The sequence below is a fragment of the Acyrthosiphon pisum genome, chromosome A1 (assembly GCF_005508785.2).
Source record: "Acyrthosiphon pisum isolate AL4f chromosome A1, pea_aphid_22Mar2018_4r6ur, whole genome shotgun sequence".
Taxonomy (NCBI): Eukaryota; Metazoa; Arthropoda; class Insecta; order Hemiptera; family Aphididae; genus Acyrthosiphon; species Acyrthosiphon pisum.
The window spans coordinates 149,816,592-149,837,746 of record NC_042494.1 but is presented as its reverse complement, the minus strand read 5'-3'; the positions used below and the strand labels follow the sequence as shown (position 1 = coordinate 149,837,746).

At 29.7% G+C, this 21,155-nt stretch overlaps 1 protein-coding gene across 4 annotated transcripts in view; it reads left to right on the top strand.

Moving 5' to 3' along the window:
• Positions 1-21,155, top strand: part of LOC100169491 (triple functional domain protein) — a 119,692-nt gene that overhangs the window by 49,592 nt on the left and 48,945 nt on the right. For all 4 annotated transcript variants that reach the window (XM_003243027.4, XM_003243025.4, XM_016802656.2 and 1 more), the window contains 13 exons: positions 7,651-7,842; positions 8,593-8,765; positions 9,648-9,819; positions 10,457-10,624; positions 10,755-10,937; positions 11,028-11,147; positions 11,206-11,397; positions 11,504-11,950; positions 12,016-12,215; positions 12,281-12,442; positions 12,505-13,252; positions 13,321-13,562; positions 13,635-13,710. In XM_003243027.4, the coding sequence (XP_003243075.1) occupies positions 7,651-7,842; positions 8,593-8,765; positions 9,648-9,819; positions 10,457-10,624; positions 10,755-10,937; positions 11,028-11,147; positions 11,206-11,397; positions 11,504-11,950; positions 12,016-12,215; positions 12,281-12,442; positions 12,505-13,252; positions 13,321-13,562; positions 13,635-13,710 (3,075 nt within the window). The remainder of the gene's footprint in view (positions 1-7,650; positions 7,843-8,592; positions 8,766-9,647; positions 9,820-10,456; positions 10,625-10,754; positions 10,938-11,027; positions 11,148-11,205; positions 11,398-11,503; positions 11,951-12,015; positions 12,216-12,280; positions 12,443-12,504; positions 13,253-13,320; positions 13,563-13,634; positions 13,711-21,155) is intronic.

The following is a 21,155-nucleotide window of genomic DNA, read 5'->3' as shown; positions in this document are numbered from 1 at the left end:
GGATTAAAAAAATATTTTAAAAATATAATTTTTTAAGAATAATGTTGTTTTATAAGCGACTTGAAACTACGTAAAAAAATATTTTCAAAAAAATTTACACTTTTTGAAATAATGAGTGTTCAATGATAAAATAATCACCCGGTTTATTATACTGCACTATTAACGTATATGTTGCGTGATTAATATTCCTCAATGTGAATGTTTTCGGCTTGAAATTTAAAGGCCCTTAAATACACTGTATAATATAGTATAATATAGTGGGTGTCACCGTGATGATTAGGTCAAACGACTGCAGTGGTATCAAAGTGTTTAGAAAATATTAATTGTGACTTAAAATTATATAGTTATAATTATCATTATATTAATAAAAATTACTATTTTGATGTTGTTAATAACTTTATTTTATCGCCATTACATTAAATTAAACAAATAAAAGATGCGTGCAATTGACGGCTTCAATTAATGTTTTCACGATGACATTATAATGTTATATACACAGAACTTGGAGAAATCTAGCTATTATCTATGTCTTGATGGGTCTTGATCACATATATTTCTATGTAGGTGTGTGTGTGTGTGTGTGTTATTTGGTTCAGTAGTTTTTTATAAACGCATTTTATTGTTTTTTCGAGGATGGCGTAGTTCCCGGATGATTTAAGTTAAAATAAAAATTCTGTAAAACTCCTGTCGCAGAAATTAAAACAATATCTTGGAAAAGTTTGCTAAACCGGTGGTATTAATGCTACTGTTTATTTAATTAAATTACATAGTATCATATTTCCTTATGTATAATAATTATATCATCAAATATTACTTGTTTAATAATCATTTATCGTAGGTATGCAATATATTGTATAGGTACCATATTAATATAACTTAAAAATATAATGCTTCAGTTAACCTGGCTTTAGACTATGAGCGGAGTGATGAATTTACTGTTTTAAAATTTTTTTTTTTTTTATATTGTGTCTCATCACTTTTTATAGCAGCAATAACGCTTTAATCTTCAACTTTGAGGGTACCTTCCATTAATAAGGGCATAAATAAACTGGAATATTTAATTAACATCAATTTTTGACTAAAACGTTAATGTTATTTTAAATAAAGAGTTTATTTACTTATAATTTTCACAAAATATTTATTTTGGCATTTTCTAAAATTTTTTTTTTTGATGGTAAAATTATGATTTAATGATTTACTAGTAGGGCTCAGATTTGTATGTATTACCATATTTTTTCCGGTCAATCGTACTTATGCTAAGTAATCACAAAATAGGTTTCATGGGTATTTAAATATACTTTTGGAGCATGCGTTTGTGCATATTTAAACATTTTACAGTTCTTATAGCATATTTTACAAGTTTAAGGTTTTTTTTATGGAATATTGCACTGTTTTGTATCATAATACATGATAATATAATATAGTTTATTATGTAATACCTATGACTTATGTATTATAAAATATCACAACATTTTGTGAAAATTTAAATTTAAATTTATTTATATTGACTGCCTTCAATAAAAGCAAAAAAGATAAATTCAAAGTTTAACTATATCCACTTCATTATTATTTTATACCAAATTATTTTTTTCACGTATAATATTTGTATTAAGTACCTATATGTTATTAACAATGTATTATATTTTAATGAACAATAAGAATACGATAATAAACGAATAAATAAACTGTAACTTATTTTATACTAATTTAAAACCCAAATCATAGTATATTTCAAACTTATTATTTAGGAGAGTAACATCCGGGCTTCCCCGGATTATTCAATTAATTTGAACACGTTTTATAATTTATAATTTTAAACATTTAAAAGTATTCTTTATAATGGTAGATTTAGGATACATATATTATATTATATATTTTATATCATGCATCTAAAATTTAAATATATTTCATATCATTAAATTGTGCTAATATAATACAATTATATAATATAACTCATATGATTTGAGTAGTATATAATATTATTGAATTAATAATTGATGTTAATATGGTGATTTACACTCAATAATTTCATGAAATAATATTATGTGTTAATATTTGTAAAGAATAAAAAATTATATACCTTCAGGCAATGATATCAAATGTTTTATTTATATACCGTTAAATAATAACGACCTAGTGTTATTTTGATATTATTTGCTTGTGTTTAATTTTTCCTATCGTTTAATGTGTATTAAATATATTATATAGCTTATCTATATTATGTTTGTAAGTGATTTTGAACTATTAAACTTAATCTGTTATCAATTATAGACATTATTTTATTGACGTTATAGTATTTTATTATTTTGGATATTTTCGTGTTCATTGATAACTCTTGTAGTTCTGTAACTTTTCATTGATATATAATTGAATATTTTATCATACACCGAAAATTACACCATATTTCATATTTCTTTTTTATGAATGGATCTCAGTCTTCTATTGAATTCAATTTTAAATGTAAGAAAATAATATTTAACTATTTTGGTTATCAGTTGGTAATTGTTGGTTATATGTTTTCGATTAAATTTGAATAAATCATAATATTTGTATTATATATATACTTATTTTAAATAATCTTATATATATATATCTTTTAAAAAATATATATAAGACGTTATTCCTAACAAATTAACAAACATCCTGAAATAATGTTAATATTAGATCCATAATATTTCGCGGTAAATCAAGTATATAAGGCGTACAGCCCAGATTAATTAAATTTAAATTTATTCGACGTGAGCATTAAATTGCATTAAATAATTTGATTCATTGTTTGCGGAACGCCAGTTGAATATATAATAAAACGCTTATTGGTAATTGATCCGTTTTATTGTAAAGCAAACGTTATACCCAGTGTATCAAGTTAAACGGTATACAAATTAAAATCTAAGTGTGTACAAAAACAGTATGAAAATAATGTATACTATGCAATTTAGATTAATCGATTTATTTTAATTTACTTACATTATTATTTAATTAAGACATAATACCTATTATAATATATATTTCTAATAGTTCATGTCAGTGCCGTAGCCAGGCATTGGGGGGCTGTGGTATTGCAGTAAAGTTGAATAATGATTGACTTTAATGGCCTTATTTGTCATCTTCAGTTTGACTTCTATAGTGCACCAAAATTTGCATTATAATCTACTCATATTACGTTTAAAATAATAATCTGATTGAGTTAAACGATAATATAATTTAATTTTTGTTTTTTTTGTTTTTGTTAGATATAATATATATGTATAATTATTAATTACAAACTTGACGGTTTCTTGTAACTGACCAGAAACAACAACGGACAAAATTTAGTTTTTTTAATAAACTATGATTGTTTGTTACTTAGTATTTAAAAACTTAAATTACTTGTAATTGTAAAGTAAGATTTTTACATGCTATTTAAACTTAATGCTTCTGTTGATAACGTTTAGGTTTACATTTTTATTTTTATCAAAGAAGAATCTATTTAATATTGTATCTTAAAAAATTAATTGGACTTCAGTCCTGCGTGTCAGACACTCACACATGAGATTATTATTGGATTCATTAAACATAGGAGTTATTAGAAATCTAATAGGCGTATTTTAGGAGATAGATATAATGATACCTATGGTATAAAATAATATATATATATATATGTAACACGTATTCGGTGAACTATAATGACAGAATTTTAGATGACAACAGTGCATTGTTTATTATGGTAGATTAGTTTTTTTCCTAGTGAAATTGAATTACATCGTCATCAAATAAAACGGTAGATAGGACATTTTTATGAAGTCTAAAAAATATTTAGATGCTTAGCTATTTTAACTGTGATGTTTTGAGTCTTTTTGTATGAGTATTTTATTTTTAAATAATCAATTCAAGCATGTTTATAAACAGTATTAAGTACCTACCTAAGCTAACATCAATAATTAATTATATAATAATATTTTTTTTTCGACATCGCTGTTTATTTGAGGACGCTGATCAATTTATTTGGTTAGCTAGTTAAAAATCGTCAACTATTTGAATTTAAATATGATTTTAATTTAAATATTTGATAACCTTAAATATTTTTTAACTTTAAATTTATAGAAAGGTTCACATGTACCTATATAAAAAAAAATTCAACTATAGATAAAGTATTGTATTGAAATTAACTTTAATTTATTGTTTATACCTTGAGTTTTGAACTCAAGTCTAATTTTTTATTTAATATAAAATTTTAACGTATTCGAACATAATTTAATATATATTATATTTAATAATATATAATATATTATCTTATTTATTAAAAACAAAATTATTGTTTATTTCTGAATGTATATTACTATATTAGCTATAAAGTATATACCTATATGTATATGTATTTATGATTCATATTTTTTTAGTACTTCCTACATTGTATAATATTTTATACGATTTTATGACAACATGCATAATACCTATGTCCTATATAACTATATAAGTGTGCATGTGTACTACGAAGTTTGTGAATTATTATTTTTTTTAAATATTAACCGTTTTTCATTCGATTTATATTAACACCATATTATAACACCATAATATTATATTATCGTATTCAAAAAGTTAGTATAGCAGTGCAATATTATATAATATATTACAATTTTACGAACGGATAAACTATACACGCAGACGTAGGTACAATATTAGCCAAACAAAAATGTCTGGTGTGGAATGTGACAAGGTTCGTTTATGGTATATACGATTATTGTGTATACAAAATATAAAATATATAATATATATGATATATATTTAAGTCTGATCGCAGTCGCGAAATAGTCTATCTTAATATAACTCGAAATTCACTATTAAATCAAGGGAAAGCAAAACAAAAAAAAAATATGATGGACATCGAAGGTCGAGATCCTTATTTAGGAGTGGACATATATAGGTAGTCGACAACGGCGATGTTCCTAACTACACGGTATAGGTATATGATATTATGTTCTAAAGTAGTATGATATAATATATAGCAGTATAGTATATACAATATATAAAAATGAACATTGTCATAAAATATGCTATTTGGTCGTAAAATAATAATAATGACTTAAATATAATGTTTATATTATGTACGCCATTTTTCTTTTTTGGTAAATCTATATAGGTATGTTAATGATGAATTCTGCTAGCCATACCTAGTCCACTAATTATTGAGAAGGTTAAAATAACAATGTGAGAATTGCGTTTGGCGTATTTCTTACCATTATTATATAAAGTATATGTAGTATTTTAAGAATAATATTTAATTTGTGTATGAATGTGCATCGTGTTATTCTTGTATTCTGTATAGTACTTATTAAGGTACTTTGAGTATAATAGGTACAATTTTAATGAACTCAGTTCTTCTATAATTTTAAAATGTCCGCGTATACCTACAGAAAATTATAGTAATAAAAAATAACACTTATTTTAAATTGTGTTTTAGTTTTTAGGCCAACTAGTTATAATAAATATATCATAATATTTATTATATGTATATGTTCATATGCAAGGTGATTATTATAATATTAATCGCTGTACGGTCAATACAATATAGTGCTTAATATTTAAAACCTATAAACCTAAATTTGTTGTAAATTACTTGTTCACTGGTAGGTACACTATAATAATTTATGTGACGTATATTACAGTTGCGTACTTAGAGCTATTTTTTTTTGGTAGATGGTTAAATATAGGAATATAGAAATTTAATGGCTGAAAAAAATGAACTGAACTGACCAAAAAAAGGCCACAGACAAGGCTATGGCGGCCAAACATATGTTAGCAATTTAAATTTCGATGGGAATTTTCTCATCACATCCTCATTATCACCCATTAGTTTCGTATTATATATAGGTATTATTATACAATTATGCGGGGTTAAAAAATTAAAAGTTTATTTCACGCGGGGGAGAATGTGAAAAATGTTGAACTTATTCAAAGCTTAAGATGTTAGAACATAGATATATGTATTATCTAAACAATGTACTAATGAAATTTTAATTTTTGTACGTTTAGAAACTTATTTTTATTTTCTTCGAAAAATAGCTAGGATTATGTATACCTAAATGTGCATTTGCATAGTCTATATAGACATATAATAAGTACCTATAATGATCGAGCATTAAAACACAATAGAATTGTTTTTCTGTCAGGTTAATCACCAATTGATAACATAGGTCCAAATGTATAATTAGCTAATATGGGATTATAATTTTATAAAGCCACCAAAAATTTTGTAACTAATTAGTAATTACCGTTAGTTGTGATTGGTTGGTTTTACAAATGGTGGAGTGGTTTTTATAGGTTTTCTTATTGAATTACATTTTTATATTAGTATATTATGGTTATGAAGGATTAAAAAATCGTATTGTTTTATTCATAAGTGTATTGAAATATTTACATGTTACCTTGTAACCACGCGCCGGTAAAGGTACATATAGTATTTTATTGTGCAATTTATATTTACATTTTACGATAATTTCACGATGAATTAGTATAACGATACTATTATAATATGTCTGATAGGTAATGTTATAGCGTTGATACGAATATAATTTATAATCTAACTAGAACAACATATACAAAATATATACACTTAGAATCCATTAAAATTCGTTTGGTATTGGTAGTAATAATGGTAATATAAGCAATAACTAATAAGTATTCTTTCTTGTAACAATGTTTCAGTTTCAGTTGACAGTGAAGTATAACAATATATTATAATAAGATATTTTCACTCTATGTGAATTAAAATTTATTGGTCTGCTGTTCTCGAGTTAAAAAAAAAATGCGTACATAAAATGTACCAAACACAAACTGATAAATTGTAATATTTTGTGTATTATCCTCAGCCCTGCATGTACTCGTATACTATTATAGTATCAATTCACACTCTAGTGGTGGACGTGGTATATGTCTTGTACAGTTGTGTACCACTTATAATATACATTATTTACCTACTCTATTATATATTTATATCTAAAATATATTATTTTAAATTTAAAGGAATATTATCAACAGTACCTATATTAAAAAATTAGATAACTGTTTTTTGTTTTTCAATTTTATCGTATACATCTCTGTGGAGATGGTTAGTTTAAATTATATATTCGTGTATGATTATACGTGAAGTTCAAATGTTGTATTGAATAATCTGTATAATTATATATGTAATAAAGAACTGCGTAACAATTATAAACTTCACGCACCGCTGATCGTAACTTATATATCGTTGAAACCATTTTAATTATGTTAATTTGTTTCACAATTCGATTTTTTTAATAAATACATTTTTATAGGCAAAGATTGGATCGCATTTGTTAAAACTCTTCCATTAGAGAGGGAGATTCACATTATTTATAAAAAAAAGTCTGTTTTTTTATATATTGAATAGGTTTTGAAACTATTTGAGAAAGAATCAATGTGTTAAGTTTGAAAATTAGCAAAACTGCGCATTTTGCAGGTAAAATTGTTTATGTAATTGTATCTATGTATATTATTACGATAACCAAATTAATAATTGCATCGAACGGGCTTATAATTATTAATGATACAAACATTACAGTACAATACAATCTTAAAAATCAAGGAAATTGTTAAAATATTTAATGATGAGTATCATATAGTATAACACGTGCCTATTTTAATTTCCAGAACACATATACTAATGCTGAGAAATTGCTAACGGCTGCTGAAGAACTGTCTCAAACCGGCGAATGTGACGCATCTGATATTTGCTCGGTGGCTGCCGAACTTGAAAGTCATGTAGCCGCTTTTGCGGCTCGTGTTCAAGCTAGAAGGCGGCGTTTGCAGAGAGCCGTTAATTTCTATACGCATCAGTCGGAGGTAAAAAAAAATAGAACAACATTTTGGAGTAATTTTTTTCTGCTCTTTGATAAGTTTGATATTTCATTGTCTTAAGATAAATGTGTAAAGTATAGCGGACTTCAATTATATAGATATTTGGTGTTATTCGTTGATTAGACTAATTATATAATTAGGGAAGAGGACTTGTAGATTGTAGCTCTAATAAGGACTAAAATATATTGGAAAACTTATGGTTTAAAAAAAATCAACAAATAGCTATTTTCTCTAGGTCGATGTTATTATTTTCTTCATATTTAAATACCTATAGAGTAGTTAATTATAAATTAACTTTTCTGCATAACTTGGATAAGTTGATATTAAACAAAAGCTTATTAAGTATAAAAAATTCTTCTGGTACTAAAAATTGAAAACAAACATTTTTTTTAGTTAAAAATTGTTTCAAAATAGTTTATATTTTTAATCGAAAAGTTTAATTAAATATTGTCTAGATTGTTTGTTATTTATAATTTCGTAAATGGTTATTTAAAAAAATAGGTTAAAATTATTTGAGAAAAAAAATGAAAATGTCAAATTAATGGAATATGCTAAAATAATATTCCAAAAACAAAGTAAAATTAACCTAGATAAATGAAGATATATGTAATATAAAACTATAAACACGCAAACAATAGCGGATCCCCCTGTCCCGTTGACATTATATAATTGTGCACGTACAATAATATATGTCTTCTATCGATCGACGTGTGATGTGTACATTATATATTATAGCTCCAAGGCTGGCTCGATGAACTCAGAGCTGAAACCGATGGGTGTGACGAGGCAGCAGACACTCTGGAAGGAACCGAAAGAGCTCTAGAACAAGTCAGCCACCAGCGGGATTCTTGTTTAGACGCGTGTCATTCGACAATAACCGAAGGGGAGGCGTTGTTACAAGAACTCAGGTAATCGAACTACTTATAATGTTGTAGGAGCGTGGGTTAGGATATTAGATAATAGTTAATTACAATAATAATAATAATATTGTAGTTCAACATGAGCTATCGTAGTTGATTGTTAATTTTTATTTTTATTGAAAACCTATACTTATAATTAAGTAATTAATATAGAACAGATACAAATTAATAAATTAGTTTAATATCATTAATATATTATATTGTATGTCAACAGTTTTATAAAAGTACGTGAGTTCCTATTGAATGTAGAACTAATAACTAAGAATTTCAGAATTTTTGAATCTAATATATAATACAATTAGTGCCCTTACTGCTGGGGGAGTAGTTACTTCATGTGTATATACATCATTCATGTATCATGCGATTCAATCAAATATATATCGCTAGAACAAACGTTTAATAGAAAAGCGAATCATCCCAATTCTGCCGAACCGCTAATTTGATTGGCTAAAAATCAGTGCATTGGCAGTGTTCTTTATCGTACGCATTTTCTTATCTTGTGTTCTTTACGTCTCTGAATAATTCTATTCGCACATTATTTTACTATTATTATCTTAATTTTGCGTATATAACGTAAGCGCTGCTGCACTCGTAGTATTATATTACTCCGTTCTAATGATACTAATTATATACGTATACGTTTCATAACATCTTCATTAGTTTTATTATTTTTTGGTTTACCTACTTTAAAAATAAAAATGTTTAAGAAAAAAAAATCAATTACCCAAACCAATAGTACTATGGTGAAATCTAAAATTACTTATGCGAAAAATAAGCAAAAAACTACTAGAAAAGAATTGTTAAAATACGAGTTCGTAATTAAATAAAATACTTATATAATTTTAGTTAAAACCAATTTTTTTTCTATAGAAGTGGAGGCGTGACTGCAGAAATGGACCCTACCGGATCAGTTGCTGCTGTCGATGCTGCACTCGAGCGATTAAATAAACAACGTTTAGAGTTAGAACAACTATGGGCAACTCGAAAATTAAAATTGGATTTATGCCTAAGACTACGGATTTTTGAAAGGGATGCACTTGAAGTAAGTTCTTTAAAAATGATCTGATATATCATTAAATGTATAAAAAAAATTTTGATATAAGGAATATTTTCTAAAAATCATTTTTAAGGATTAACATAAAATAATTAATTTTGTTTATCATTAAAGGAATCAATAAAAATTTAGATTATGTGTTTTAATATTTCTGTATAATATATTATAACATTGATTTTTTATACAATTGTTTTGAATTTATTGTTATTTTATTTATTATTAAAGTAAATATTTTATTGCTAACAAATATTAATAAATAAACAAAGACTCAATAATAATAATAATAATAATAAGACTTAAATTTTAACAAACAATTTTAGAATATTATGTCTTATTTCTACAAATTGTAGCAGAATTATAGGCACTAAGTGAATACAATTTTTTTCAACTCTCTATGGTTTTAAGCCAGTTCTATTCTTAGCCTCTTAGTGCTATAGCAGGGACCCACTGGCATTAATACTTTAAATTCAATGTCAGTTTTATATGACAACAAAAAGTTTATCTGCTGATTTCCCGTTGTCTTTGTAGTTATTCTCGTGTTCATTATAAACAGCCATGTAAACACAAAATTCAATCAGCTACTAAGTATTATTTTATTAATTTATTTTTTATCTATGCCCATCAGGTGTCTTCTCAGTTGGAGCTTTGGGCAAATGAATTAGAAAGAAATCAAAATGAAGTAATAACAACATTATCAGAAGCTGAGTCACGGTTATCTCGCCATAATGATTCAGTGGCACAAATGCAGGCTGCAGTTTACCAAGCACTGGAGCAAGGCGAACAATTGGCTCAAGTAATTTCTTATAAAATAAGATAAAGATAATGAGATAAATAAACTATTCACTAATAATAATCACCACTATTAAGATGATGGTCCCGAAATAATTTTAATAATGTGGTTATGTGTGTATTTGTTAAATAAGGTGTTGGATAAATCTGGAGTCGGTGTAATGGCTGACAGTCAATATACTGCTCAAACTAGAGTACAAGTGTTGCTTGAGTTTTTGCATGAACGCCATATGGACTTGGTAGAGTTATCTGAAATTAAACGTAGCCGGCTTGATCAAGCTGTTCAATTGTGTCAATTTAATAATGATGCATCACAAGTAAACATATTTTTTTTATTGGAAATCATTAAGTATTATATTAAATAAATAGGATGATATGTATTCATTTTTATTTTGATTCACTCATAGGTGATAAGTTGGATTCGTAACGGTGAATCAATGCTATCGGCAAATTTTACTATTCCCAACTGTTTAGTTGATGCAGAAATTTTGAAAAAAGAACATGAACAATTTCAAGTTGCGATTGAAGTAATTACATTCTTAAAATAATACTTTTGATCATTTTCTAAACCATATTTATTTTTAGAAAACTCATTCAGCTGCTGTTCAAGTAAAACAATTGGCTGAATCTCTTGTAGCAGCAAATCATTACGACTCAACTGCAGTAAAAGAAATGGCAGTAGAGGTGACTAAACGGTGGCAACAGTTGGTTACATGCGCTGAAGAAAGACACAAATTAGTTACTGCTAGTCTAAACTTTTATAAAACTGCAGAACAAGTAAATATATTTTTAATCTCTATATTATACTGTGTTCATTGTAAATATTTTTGTTTATACATTTATTTCAAAAATAAACATTTAAAATGTAATTTATTCCCATTAGGTATGTTCTGTCATGGATAGTCTTGAACGAGAGTACCGCCGTGAGGAGGATTGGTGTGGTGGTGGTACTATTGAAGCCGATAAATTAGGACAACTTTGTACTAAACATCAAGAACAAAAAGAAGCTTTCCTAAAAGCATGCACATTGGCCAGGCGAACGGCTGAAACATTTTTAAAATATACTAATCGTAGCTTGCAGTATTATAGCTGTACTAATCAGTCTATAGCTACTTTGGATACAGCTTCTGAAGCTAGAGTTAAAAACATTCTTGAAAAATTATCCGGTCAGGAAAACAAAGTACTTGATCATTGGTCACAAAGAAAAAAACGACTTGATCAGTGTCAACAGTTTGTATTGTTTGATAAGTCAGCCAAACAAGCAATGGAATGGATACACAATGCTGGTGAACAATATCTAAATACTCATACTACTGTTGGTGCTACACAGGTTTGTAAATATCAAATAAATAGTTTACAGTATATTAATATTATGTTAATTGTGTTAACACTTAGGATGAAACAAGACATTTACTACGTGAACATAACGAGTTTAAAACATCGGCCAAAGAGACACGAGAAAAAGTCAAATTGTTAATACAGTTGGCAGACAATTTAGTGGAAAAAGGCCATGCTCACGCTAATGCAATAAAACAATGGGTGGCTGCAGTTGATAATACCTATAAACATTTTAGTTCTAGAATGGATAAATATAGGTATATTAATGGTATTAACCAAAAGTTTAAAAAGTTCAAATGTAATTTTGATTTTATATTTTTAGGTTTGAATTGGAAAAGAGTTTAGGCATTCAAGAACACGTTGATACACGTGATCTGTCCATTGATAGAAACTCAGATCCAAATTTAGAGCAAAAAGTAAAAGAATCAACTAAAGATTTGAAAGAATTAAATGAAGAAAAAAGGAGATCAGCTAGAAGAAAAGAGTAAGTTAAACAAGTATTTTTTCTTTTTACTGTAAAAAATAATATTTTATTTATTTTTCAAGATTCATTATGGCAGAACTTCTCCAAACTGAAAGAACTTATGTAAAAGACTTGGATGTTTGCATTAAGGCTTATTTAGATGAAATACGCGCTCTTCAAAATGTCCCAATTGGACTTCACGGACGAATTGATATTTTATTCGGTAACATTGAAGACATACGCAATTTCCATAGAGATGTTTTTATCAAAGAATTGGAAAAGTATGAGACAATGCCTGAAGATGTGGGACATTGTTTTGTCACGTGGGCACAAAAATTTGATATGTATGTGAAATATTGTAAAAATAAACCAGAGTCTAATGCCATATTAGTACAACATTCTGGTTCATGTGGTGGTGTTTTTGAAGAGCTTCAAAAGAAACATAACATTGATCATCCTATTGCTGCTTATTTAATAAAACCAGTTCAAAGAATCACCAAGTACCAGTTGCTGTTAAAAGATCTCCAATCATGTTGCAAAGAAGGCCAAGGAGAAATTAAAGATGGCTTGGACGTGATGTTGAGTGTACCTAGAAAGGCCAATGATGCGTTGCATCTATCCTTATTAGAAGGATGTGATATTTCAACCGACGAACTTGGTGATGTTGTTGTACAAGATACATTGTACGTTTCTGACTCAAGACATCACCTATTGCGTAAAAGCCGTGAAAGACATTGTTTTTTATTTGAGTTGTATTTAGTATTTGCCAAACATGTAAAGGATCACTCAAATAATCCTAAAGTAAAATACCTATACAAAAATAAACTCATGGTAATTTTTATCTTTAATTTGTTTAATTTTGCGTACAATATTAATATCTAATTCCAAAATTATTTCAGACTTCGGAACTTGGTGTTACTGAACATATAGAAGGAGATGAATGCAAATTTGCTGTGTGGACTGGCCGTGCACCAATTTCTGATTACCGTATTGTGTTAAAAGCGTCCACATTAGAAGCAAAACAAACCTGGGTGAAAAAACTCAGGGAAGTAATTCAAGAGACGTACTTCAATTCTGCTTTGCGTATGTATATGCCCAAGAGTCCAGCAAAACTTAAACCTGATAGTCAACGATCAAGCCGGTTTGTATTTTCATTGTTTTACATACTTGCTTCTCAAATTATCATAATCAATCATTGTAATTTATCTTTTAGAGATTTAGAAGAAGAAAACTTGGACCGAGGTTCACTGGCTTCGTTTGGATCAGGGAACACAACCGATTCCGACAAGGTATGTACTTAGTTAGTTTATGTAGTAAAAAAATGAATAATAAGTTATTTGTAATTAGACATTTTATATGCATATTGTATTTTATAGATTATTTTGGGCCTCCACATGAGTGTATGGGTGAGGCCCAGTAATTTTTAAAAATATTTTAATTTAAAAAATAATAATAATAAAGTAATTTAATATTTGTTAAGTAACGCATTCAAAATAAACAAATATTGAAAGTATCATAAAATCACTAATTTTTTGTAAAATACTTTTGTTATAAAGGTATACAATGTATCAGAATGTATTTCTACATTAAACCATTAACTAATAACCTATTATGTAGGTAGTTTAATAGCGTGATTAGGGGAATTTTAGGTAGAAACATCAATAAATAGAGTACTTTTTTTTTTTTTTTATTTAAAATATAATTACAATCTATACAACAATTTAGTACAATCAGTGGCGTATTTAGGAATTTCAGGATAGGGGCAACACATTCTTGCCACCCCCCCCCCCCCCTCAACAGTAAATGTATTTACTAATATACTGTATATAATATATATAATAAATATATACTAATTTAAAATTGTAATGTTACATTCAACAAGGAAGGTATAATTAGACATTTAAACAACATTATTGTAACAGTTAAGAGTGAAAAAATATTATAAATAAAATAGTAAATCTTTCAAAATACCTACATGTGTGACGACAAATGAATAATTTGTTAAATAAAAATAAAAATTTGCCGCCCCTCTAAATCTTTAAAAATTTGCCGCTCTGGGCAATGGGACCCATAGCACCTACTTAAATACGCCCCTGAGTACAATAAGTAATTTAGATAAAGTATTTACATATCGAGTATAACAGATGGAGGAGGGCACTCAGTAGTGCTACCCGACAGATTAAATTAGAAGGTCTCTAGGCCAGGAGCGTTTTAAACGTCTCTGGGAGTTGTCAGGGATTGTTAGAGAAGATATGCGTTTTATTAATGGATTGTAGTGTTGGATTAACTTGGAATGGAAGGAGACGTAGTGAGACTTTGTTAATAGAGTACTTACATACATATATTTTAGATTCTGAGAGGAGTGACGAATGTATTGATTTTACAATGGTGTGTTTTTTTTTTTTTTGTGTATATACACGATAAGTAGTCAAAATAATGCTTCGATTTTCAACTTCAATATTTTATTCGGTAGGAAAGTGAATCTAGTTGGTGCATCCCGGAGGTAAAAATTTAAAACTCCTAGTAGTTTTCAAAAGCACCGGGGAAAAAAAAATAAGGGTAAACGGGAATTCTTACGCAAAAGTTGTTTTCGACCAAATTGTAATGATCGTAAATACAATTTTCACTGAATGTTTATATTAGCATTTTCTATAAATACCATACAATTTTCAAAATATTTTGACTTCAATTTCGTCATCTAAAAACTATTTAACTATTCTTATTATACTATGTTTTATAGTATAATTTACTTATATTGAATTTTTTTTAATGTGTAATCATCCATAAGTGCCCGCTCCTATAAAATGTATTGCTGTAGTAATTTTGTGGAAACGAATGTTAACACATTACCGTATAATTAACGCAAATATTGCTCTCGGCTAATTTCTGAAACCAATTGACCGATTTCAATTAAAGTTACATCAATAGATTTCTTAAGACTAGGATGCTGTTTTTAGTTTATTTTTAACCTTTAGGTACCTATATGCTGCTTATAAGGCGGCTAAACTTGAATTTAGTTATGGATCACGTAAATCGAATATTTTTTTGCTTATATAAATTGTAGTTATTGGCTTCAGATTTTATGACTATTATAATTATTAGAAATATTGCATTTTTTTTAGTGTTTAGTTGTTGATACAAAAATGTTACCGTAGTACTGACTGGCTCACAGTTCTTTCGAAACTGGACATTTTTATTTGAAAACATTCATGTTCATAAGTTCTATATCAAGTAAATAGCTTAAATAGTGTAGAATAATTGTTATAATACTGAAAAAATATCTTGTCTTTATTTAAATTTATTCTATTATGTTCTTCTAATACTAAAATAGTAGTAATTTGTAAAGCTATTGTTTTTAGTAATCTGTGTTTTTTTTAATAAGCCCTTTGTAAATAACAGTATTTATACGTCATATTGAGATTCAATATAGTTAAATAGTGATAATATGTCTGTTTAGAATTGTTACTTTTTGCGTATTGATAAATTATAAACATGTATTTTTTTAGTTTTTTTTATGAATTGTTCAAAGGAGAAATTGTTTATTATTGAGTTATCTTATCGGATACACCATAATCTCATCTGAGTAAACGCATAGGTACTCAAAGACAATTTTATGCCAAAACCCGATCTGTCGTCATCTGATAAAAATGTGTATATATTAAGAAGTGTAACTATTTGTCATTATAATTTTATTTAAGAGGACGCTACGCAGATAGGTATTTGTTGTCTCCGTCTTACAAGTGCGTAACATAGCAAATTTACGCTCGGCAAATCACGTTTAACTCCGTTAGTTTTAAAATTAGATTGAATCGACCTATTATGAAACTTGATGGTAAGAACATTATCTGTGTTTTATGTGGTTTTTTACAATAACTCAGTTTTAAATGAGTTAAGAGCATTTTTAATCAACGCTATATTATATGCGCGTAACTTGCTAAAATTGAACTTTCGTAAAAAAAACCACATAAAACATAGATAGTGTTCTTAACATCAAGTTTCTTAATAGATAGATTCACTCTAATTTTTAATCTAACGGAGTTAAACGTAAACTGCTGAGCGTAAATTTGGTATGTTACACACTTGTAAGACGGAGACAACAAATGGCGTTGTAGCGTCCTCAAGAAAAAAACTATACTCGCGATACGTCATACTGGCCCAATTATTATAATGGCATTTTCATCAAAATAAACCCACCTTAAAATTTTTTTTTACGAATCATAACATTAGACAATCAATAAGATGACATTATTCTAGCTGTTTATGGGAGAAAACGGATTTGAGTTTTTGGCACAAACACATTCAACATAAATTGACGTAGAACGATTTTGGCATAAACTGTTTTGGGTTAAGGTTGAATGTTCTGGTTGAAAAATCGTGTTAAACATATTATCGTAGATTTTTTTTTTTCAAACCACAGTTCACATAAAATTAGGTATAACAAAAACGAACATTTGAAAGAGAATGTTCGACTGTTGTGTATCCTAAACCTCTCAACCTAAACAGATTACAGATACGCCATAATCTCATCTGAGTAAACGTATAGGTATACTCAAAGTTTTATGCCAAAACCCGATCTGTCGTCATCTGCTAAAAATGTGTATAAGGTAACTAACAACACTCAATTGGCATCCTCTCAATCGACTTAATTTAGAGTATTAGAGCGTGTGTATAACCATTTTAGCTAATGTTTGTCCAGGTAAATTTAGTAAATGCATTGTTTACACTGTAAACTTTACAGTAGTGAGTCTGAATGTCAACCGAGGTAATTGGTTTAGGTTCTCAAAGCGTCACTATATTATTATGATATATAGTGGAGATTAATCAATAGGTAATAACTAATAATGTCGTTTTTTATTAGTATTCCGGAAATTCTCTTATAGGCACTTCATCATCACACCTACGCTATAAACGCACACTGATGTTATACTACAGTTTATATTTCAATTGACTGTTAATGGCTTTTCGTCATATTTAATATCAAGTGAGAGTTCTGCACATTGATTTTGTATAGTATAATATTATTATACATTGTTCGTGATTGACATACTGCTGTACAAAGTGGTCGGTTCAATAATAGTTTTGAGTAACGTGATTATATAATGTAATTATAACTAAAATACCTATACCAATTATTTCGGACCATAACTATATACAGTTTAATATATTAATTAATAAATAATATAGGTGTTGTATTATAATGTTGCTTATATCATAGGATATAGCCATATGTCGTCGTATAATATCAATCTGTGTGATAGAGCTTCCTTTGGATTATACGTATTTTAAAAACGGGTGCTCGTAATGCTGAACTTGACTTTTGTATCAGCCTCGTCTTTATTGTCAAATCTCGTGATTGGGTGAAAAATAAAAATCCTGATTTTAATATTTGATTTTCAATTAAACAGCAGCGTAAATCTTTATTCGATGGATGATGTGAGATGACGACACCCCTCCCCCTCACAGACGACACCTCAATCATGTATTTCACCCACCTAGCCTTTAAGCTTAAAGTAAACTCTCGGCCTGCACCATTGTAAATTAAGGTTGAGTGTTGACTTTATAATCGGTTTGTCTTATTTATCTTTTTAGATTTATATTCTATGCATTATGTTACCATTTAAATAATTGTAGAGCAGCAATTATATAAAACAGTAGGTACATACCTACAACATACACGATATATCTCTTCTTAATACATGGAAGATGTATAGTTAGTTATATAAGTAGTACCTATAATAAATTAAATAAAGTTGAATAAAGTTGAATACCTATGTCCTACATATTATTATAATCATAGTTACGTTAACATTTATTGGAGACAGTGACAAATCGATAACGGGCTCGGGCTTTTTATATTTATAATTCAAATATCGTATATTTTTTTCCAAAAACATCCTCACCTCTTCCGAAACTTTACATCGAAAAATACGTTCAAAATAATGTAATTTGAATAGCTTTGGTATCTAACAATTAACAAGCGAGTCGCGTACAGTATACCATTTTTTACCTTTAGGTATCTATAAGCAATATTACAAACTTATCTTTTCAAACTAATCAAAAACTGCGCAAAATATCTAACGCTTAAAAAATTGCTATGAGAGAATGTATTTTCAATCCGCGATCGACTGAATAAATTGTATGCGAAAGTATTGAGTAGTGAACACATGAAATGCGTGCGTCGTCCATGGCTCTGCAGTATAGTAAAATAAATAATAGAGGCCGAAATTCGGTGCGTTATTTGCAATTTTTTTTACTGAATAAAAGACTAAAAACAACATAACCATAAATATTAGCTATTTAAATTTGAATCCTAGCCCGATAAAAATACTGAAATATTTTTTGTGCGTCAAATAAATTAAAATATTTTAGTAGTTTTTTAAATTTTAGTTGAACAGACTACATACCCAATGCGTATCTTTTGTTAGTTTTAATTCCGTGCATTTCAGAGGGGACATAATAATATATATTATTATAATATGATACATTCTACGCAACTATGGGTTGTGAGGCACTCGTTTTATTATGATTTATGATTAGTATTACTATTATAATATGTACTGCAACTGTTGAATATTTGTACGGTAATTTCTCGTCGACGGACGGCATAAAATATGCATAATGTACGCGCGGCTGACAACGTCGTGGAGTGCTGCAGCGGAGTGCGCGGCGATCGATCGATACCGAGAAATGATTATAATATTATTTTGTATGTACCTTCGTATAATGATAATAATATATTTATACGAGTATGATCCGTGACAGGACCCACTCCCCCGAGGGAAAATATTATACATTGTTGTATAATTATTAACATTATATAGAGATACCTACGTCATAGAGTTTTTTTTCATTTTCACTTGTACCTCTAAATAAAATAATTCGAATATTTAGCTCGAAAAGTGATAACTTTCATTTTTACATCGGGGACGGAAATGGTATCGGATATTCAACATAATGACAAGTGATAACCTTCGATCACAATTATTATAAAGAAGCCAGTAGACTTCCTCCCTCGGCCTCTCATATTTATAAATTACAGCCGAGTTCACAGCTACGTCATCTGTCGTGTAGTGTGGCTTTTATTTTGTTATAATTGGCCGTGGTAATTATGGTATCATTCACTATAACTATAATATACCGTGTCATTTCTAGAGTTGGCCAAGCTAAACTTTTGGATACGACACAACAGACGACGTAGCTGTGAACTCGGCTTAAGTGTGTCCCAAACCAACACGACTTTTTTAAATCGGAAATAATTTCTCTTCATATAGGTTTTACAGTATTATAAATACGCTGATGTTCCCCTTCATCATTGATAATTTTGCGAAAATTACCTATTATTATTCTAATACCTACCTAATGGCTAATATATAGGTATAGAATATTTGAACGTCCGTGCAATTCGATATGATGCCTTTATCGTTGTGGTACAAAATATAATATAATATACAATAAATAAATAAAACGAAAAGGGCCAACAAGTTTTTGTTTTTTGTTCCTCTTCTATGCTTTTATTCTTACCCAGATCGCACAATATAATATTATTTGAGCGCGGACGAAAGTGGCATAGTCGCGCGTGTGAACGATATATGGGATAATGTTGGGTGTTACGGGTGGGGTCAGTGGTAGTGAACAGTTTTTAGATAAGGATAATCCGCTTCGGTGGCGGGTAGGTCGTGTGGGGCGGTTTTTCCTCGACCAGCACCCGCGCGTCAATCTGCTCCCCCCCTCGCAACGGCTACATGCGCCCCTCGAAACCGACTACCATCCACAACGGATTCTACTCCCCTCCGTGGCGTCTCTAAAGCGCAAGCGACCGGAGCGCCGTTCGACACTCCACCGCCCTCTCGGCGCTCTACACATATACCACCCATCCGCCGCCGGCCCACCATCTACCTGGTCCATACCACACTCGCGCACGCACCGACGCACCACACATACACACTCATCGCACGCGTACGCACACACACACAAAGCACAAGACTCGGCGGCGGTGGCGGCAGCGAGCGAGCAGAGGCGGCCGGCGAGTACCGCCAGTCGATGGCGAGCCGCTCTGGTCGATGGCAGCACCGAGCTCCGGTGGTGGTGGCCACCGCGCCGACGACGTGTCGACCGTGGCCGTGCCGCTAGCCGCCGCCGCCGCCGCGCCGAAGACCGCGACCACTACGACGACTAATACTACTCCGTCGAAAATGCCGCCGCTGCAGCGTCTGGCCGGCGGACCGCGTCTGGCGGACACTCAGGTGGCGGCTGCGGACAAGTCACACCGGCGCAAGATATCGTTGCCGTGGTTCAGACAGACGAGCACGTCGACCGCTGCGGCCGCGCTCGCCCGGCAACACACCATTGACACGCCGGGCTCGTACAGGCACCGTAGTTCGAAAGCCACGCGATCCTCTGCCGCCACCGCGTCCGTGCAGGTATATCATAGTAATGCATATCCCACGTCGACGTGCGTTTGTGTAGATCGTCGATGGTTTTGGCCATTCGATTTGATTTTCTGGCAATATGTATTTCTTTCCTGAGTTATTTTGCAATTAACATAATCATCGTGGTTGTACTTTAGTAGGAGGTATCTTATAATATTTTATATAGTAGATCGCAGAAAGTCATAAAAAGTGACGAAATTCGTTAGTACCTATTGAACATGTAAAAAAAAAAAGTCTATTAAGTATAATTTATTTGTTGGAATTTCAATCATAAATCTCAAGTCATTGAACGAATAACATTTTAT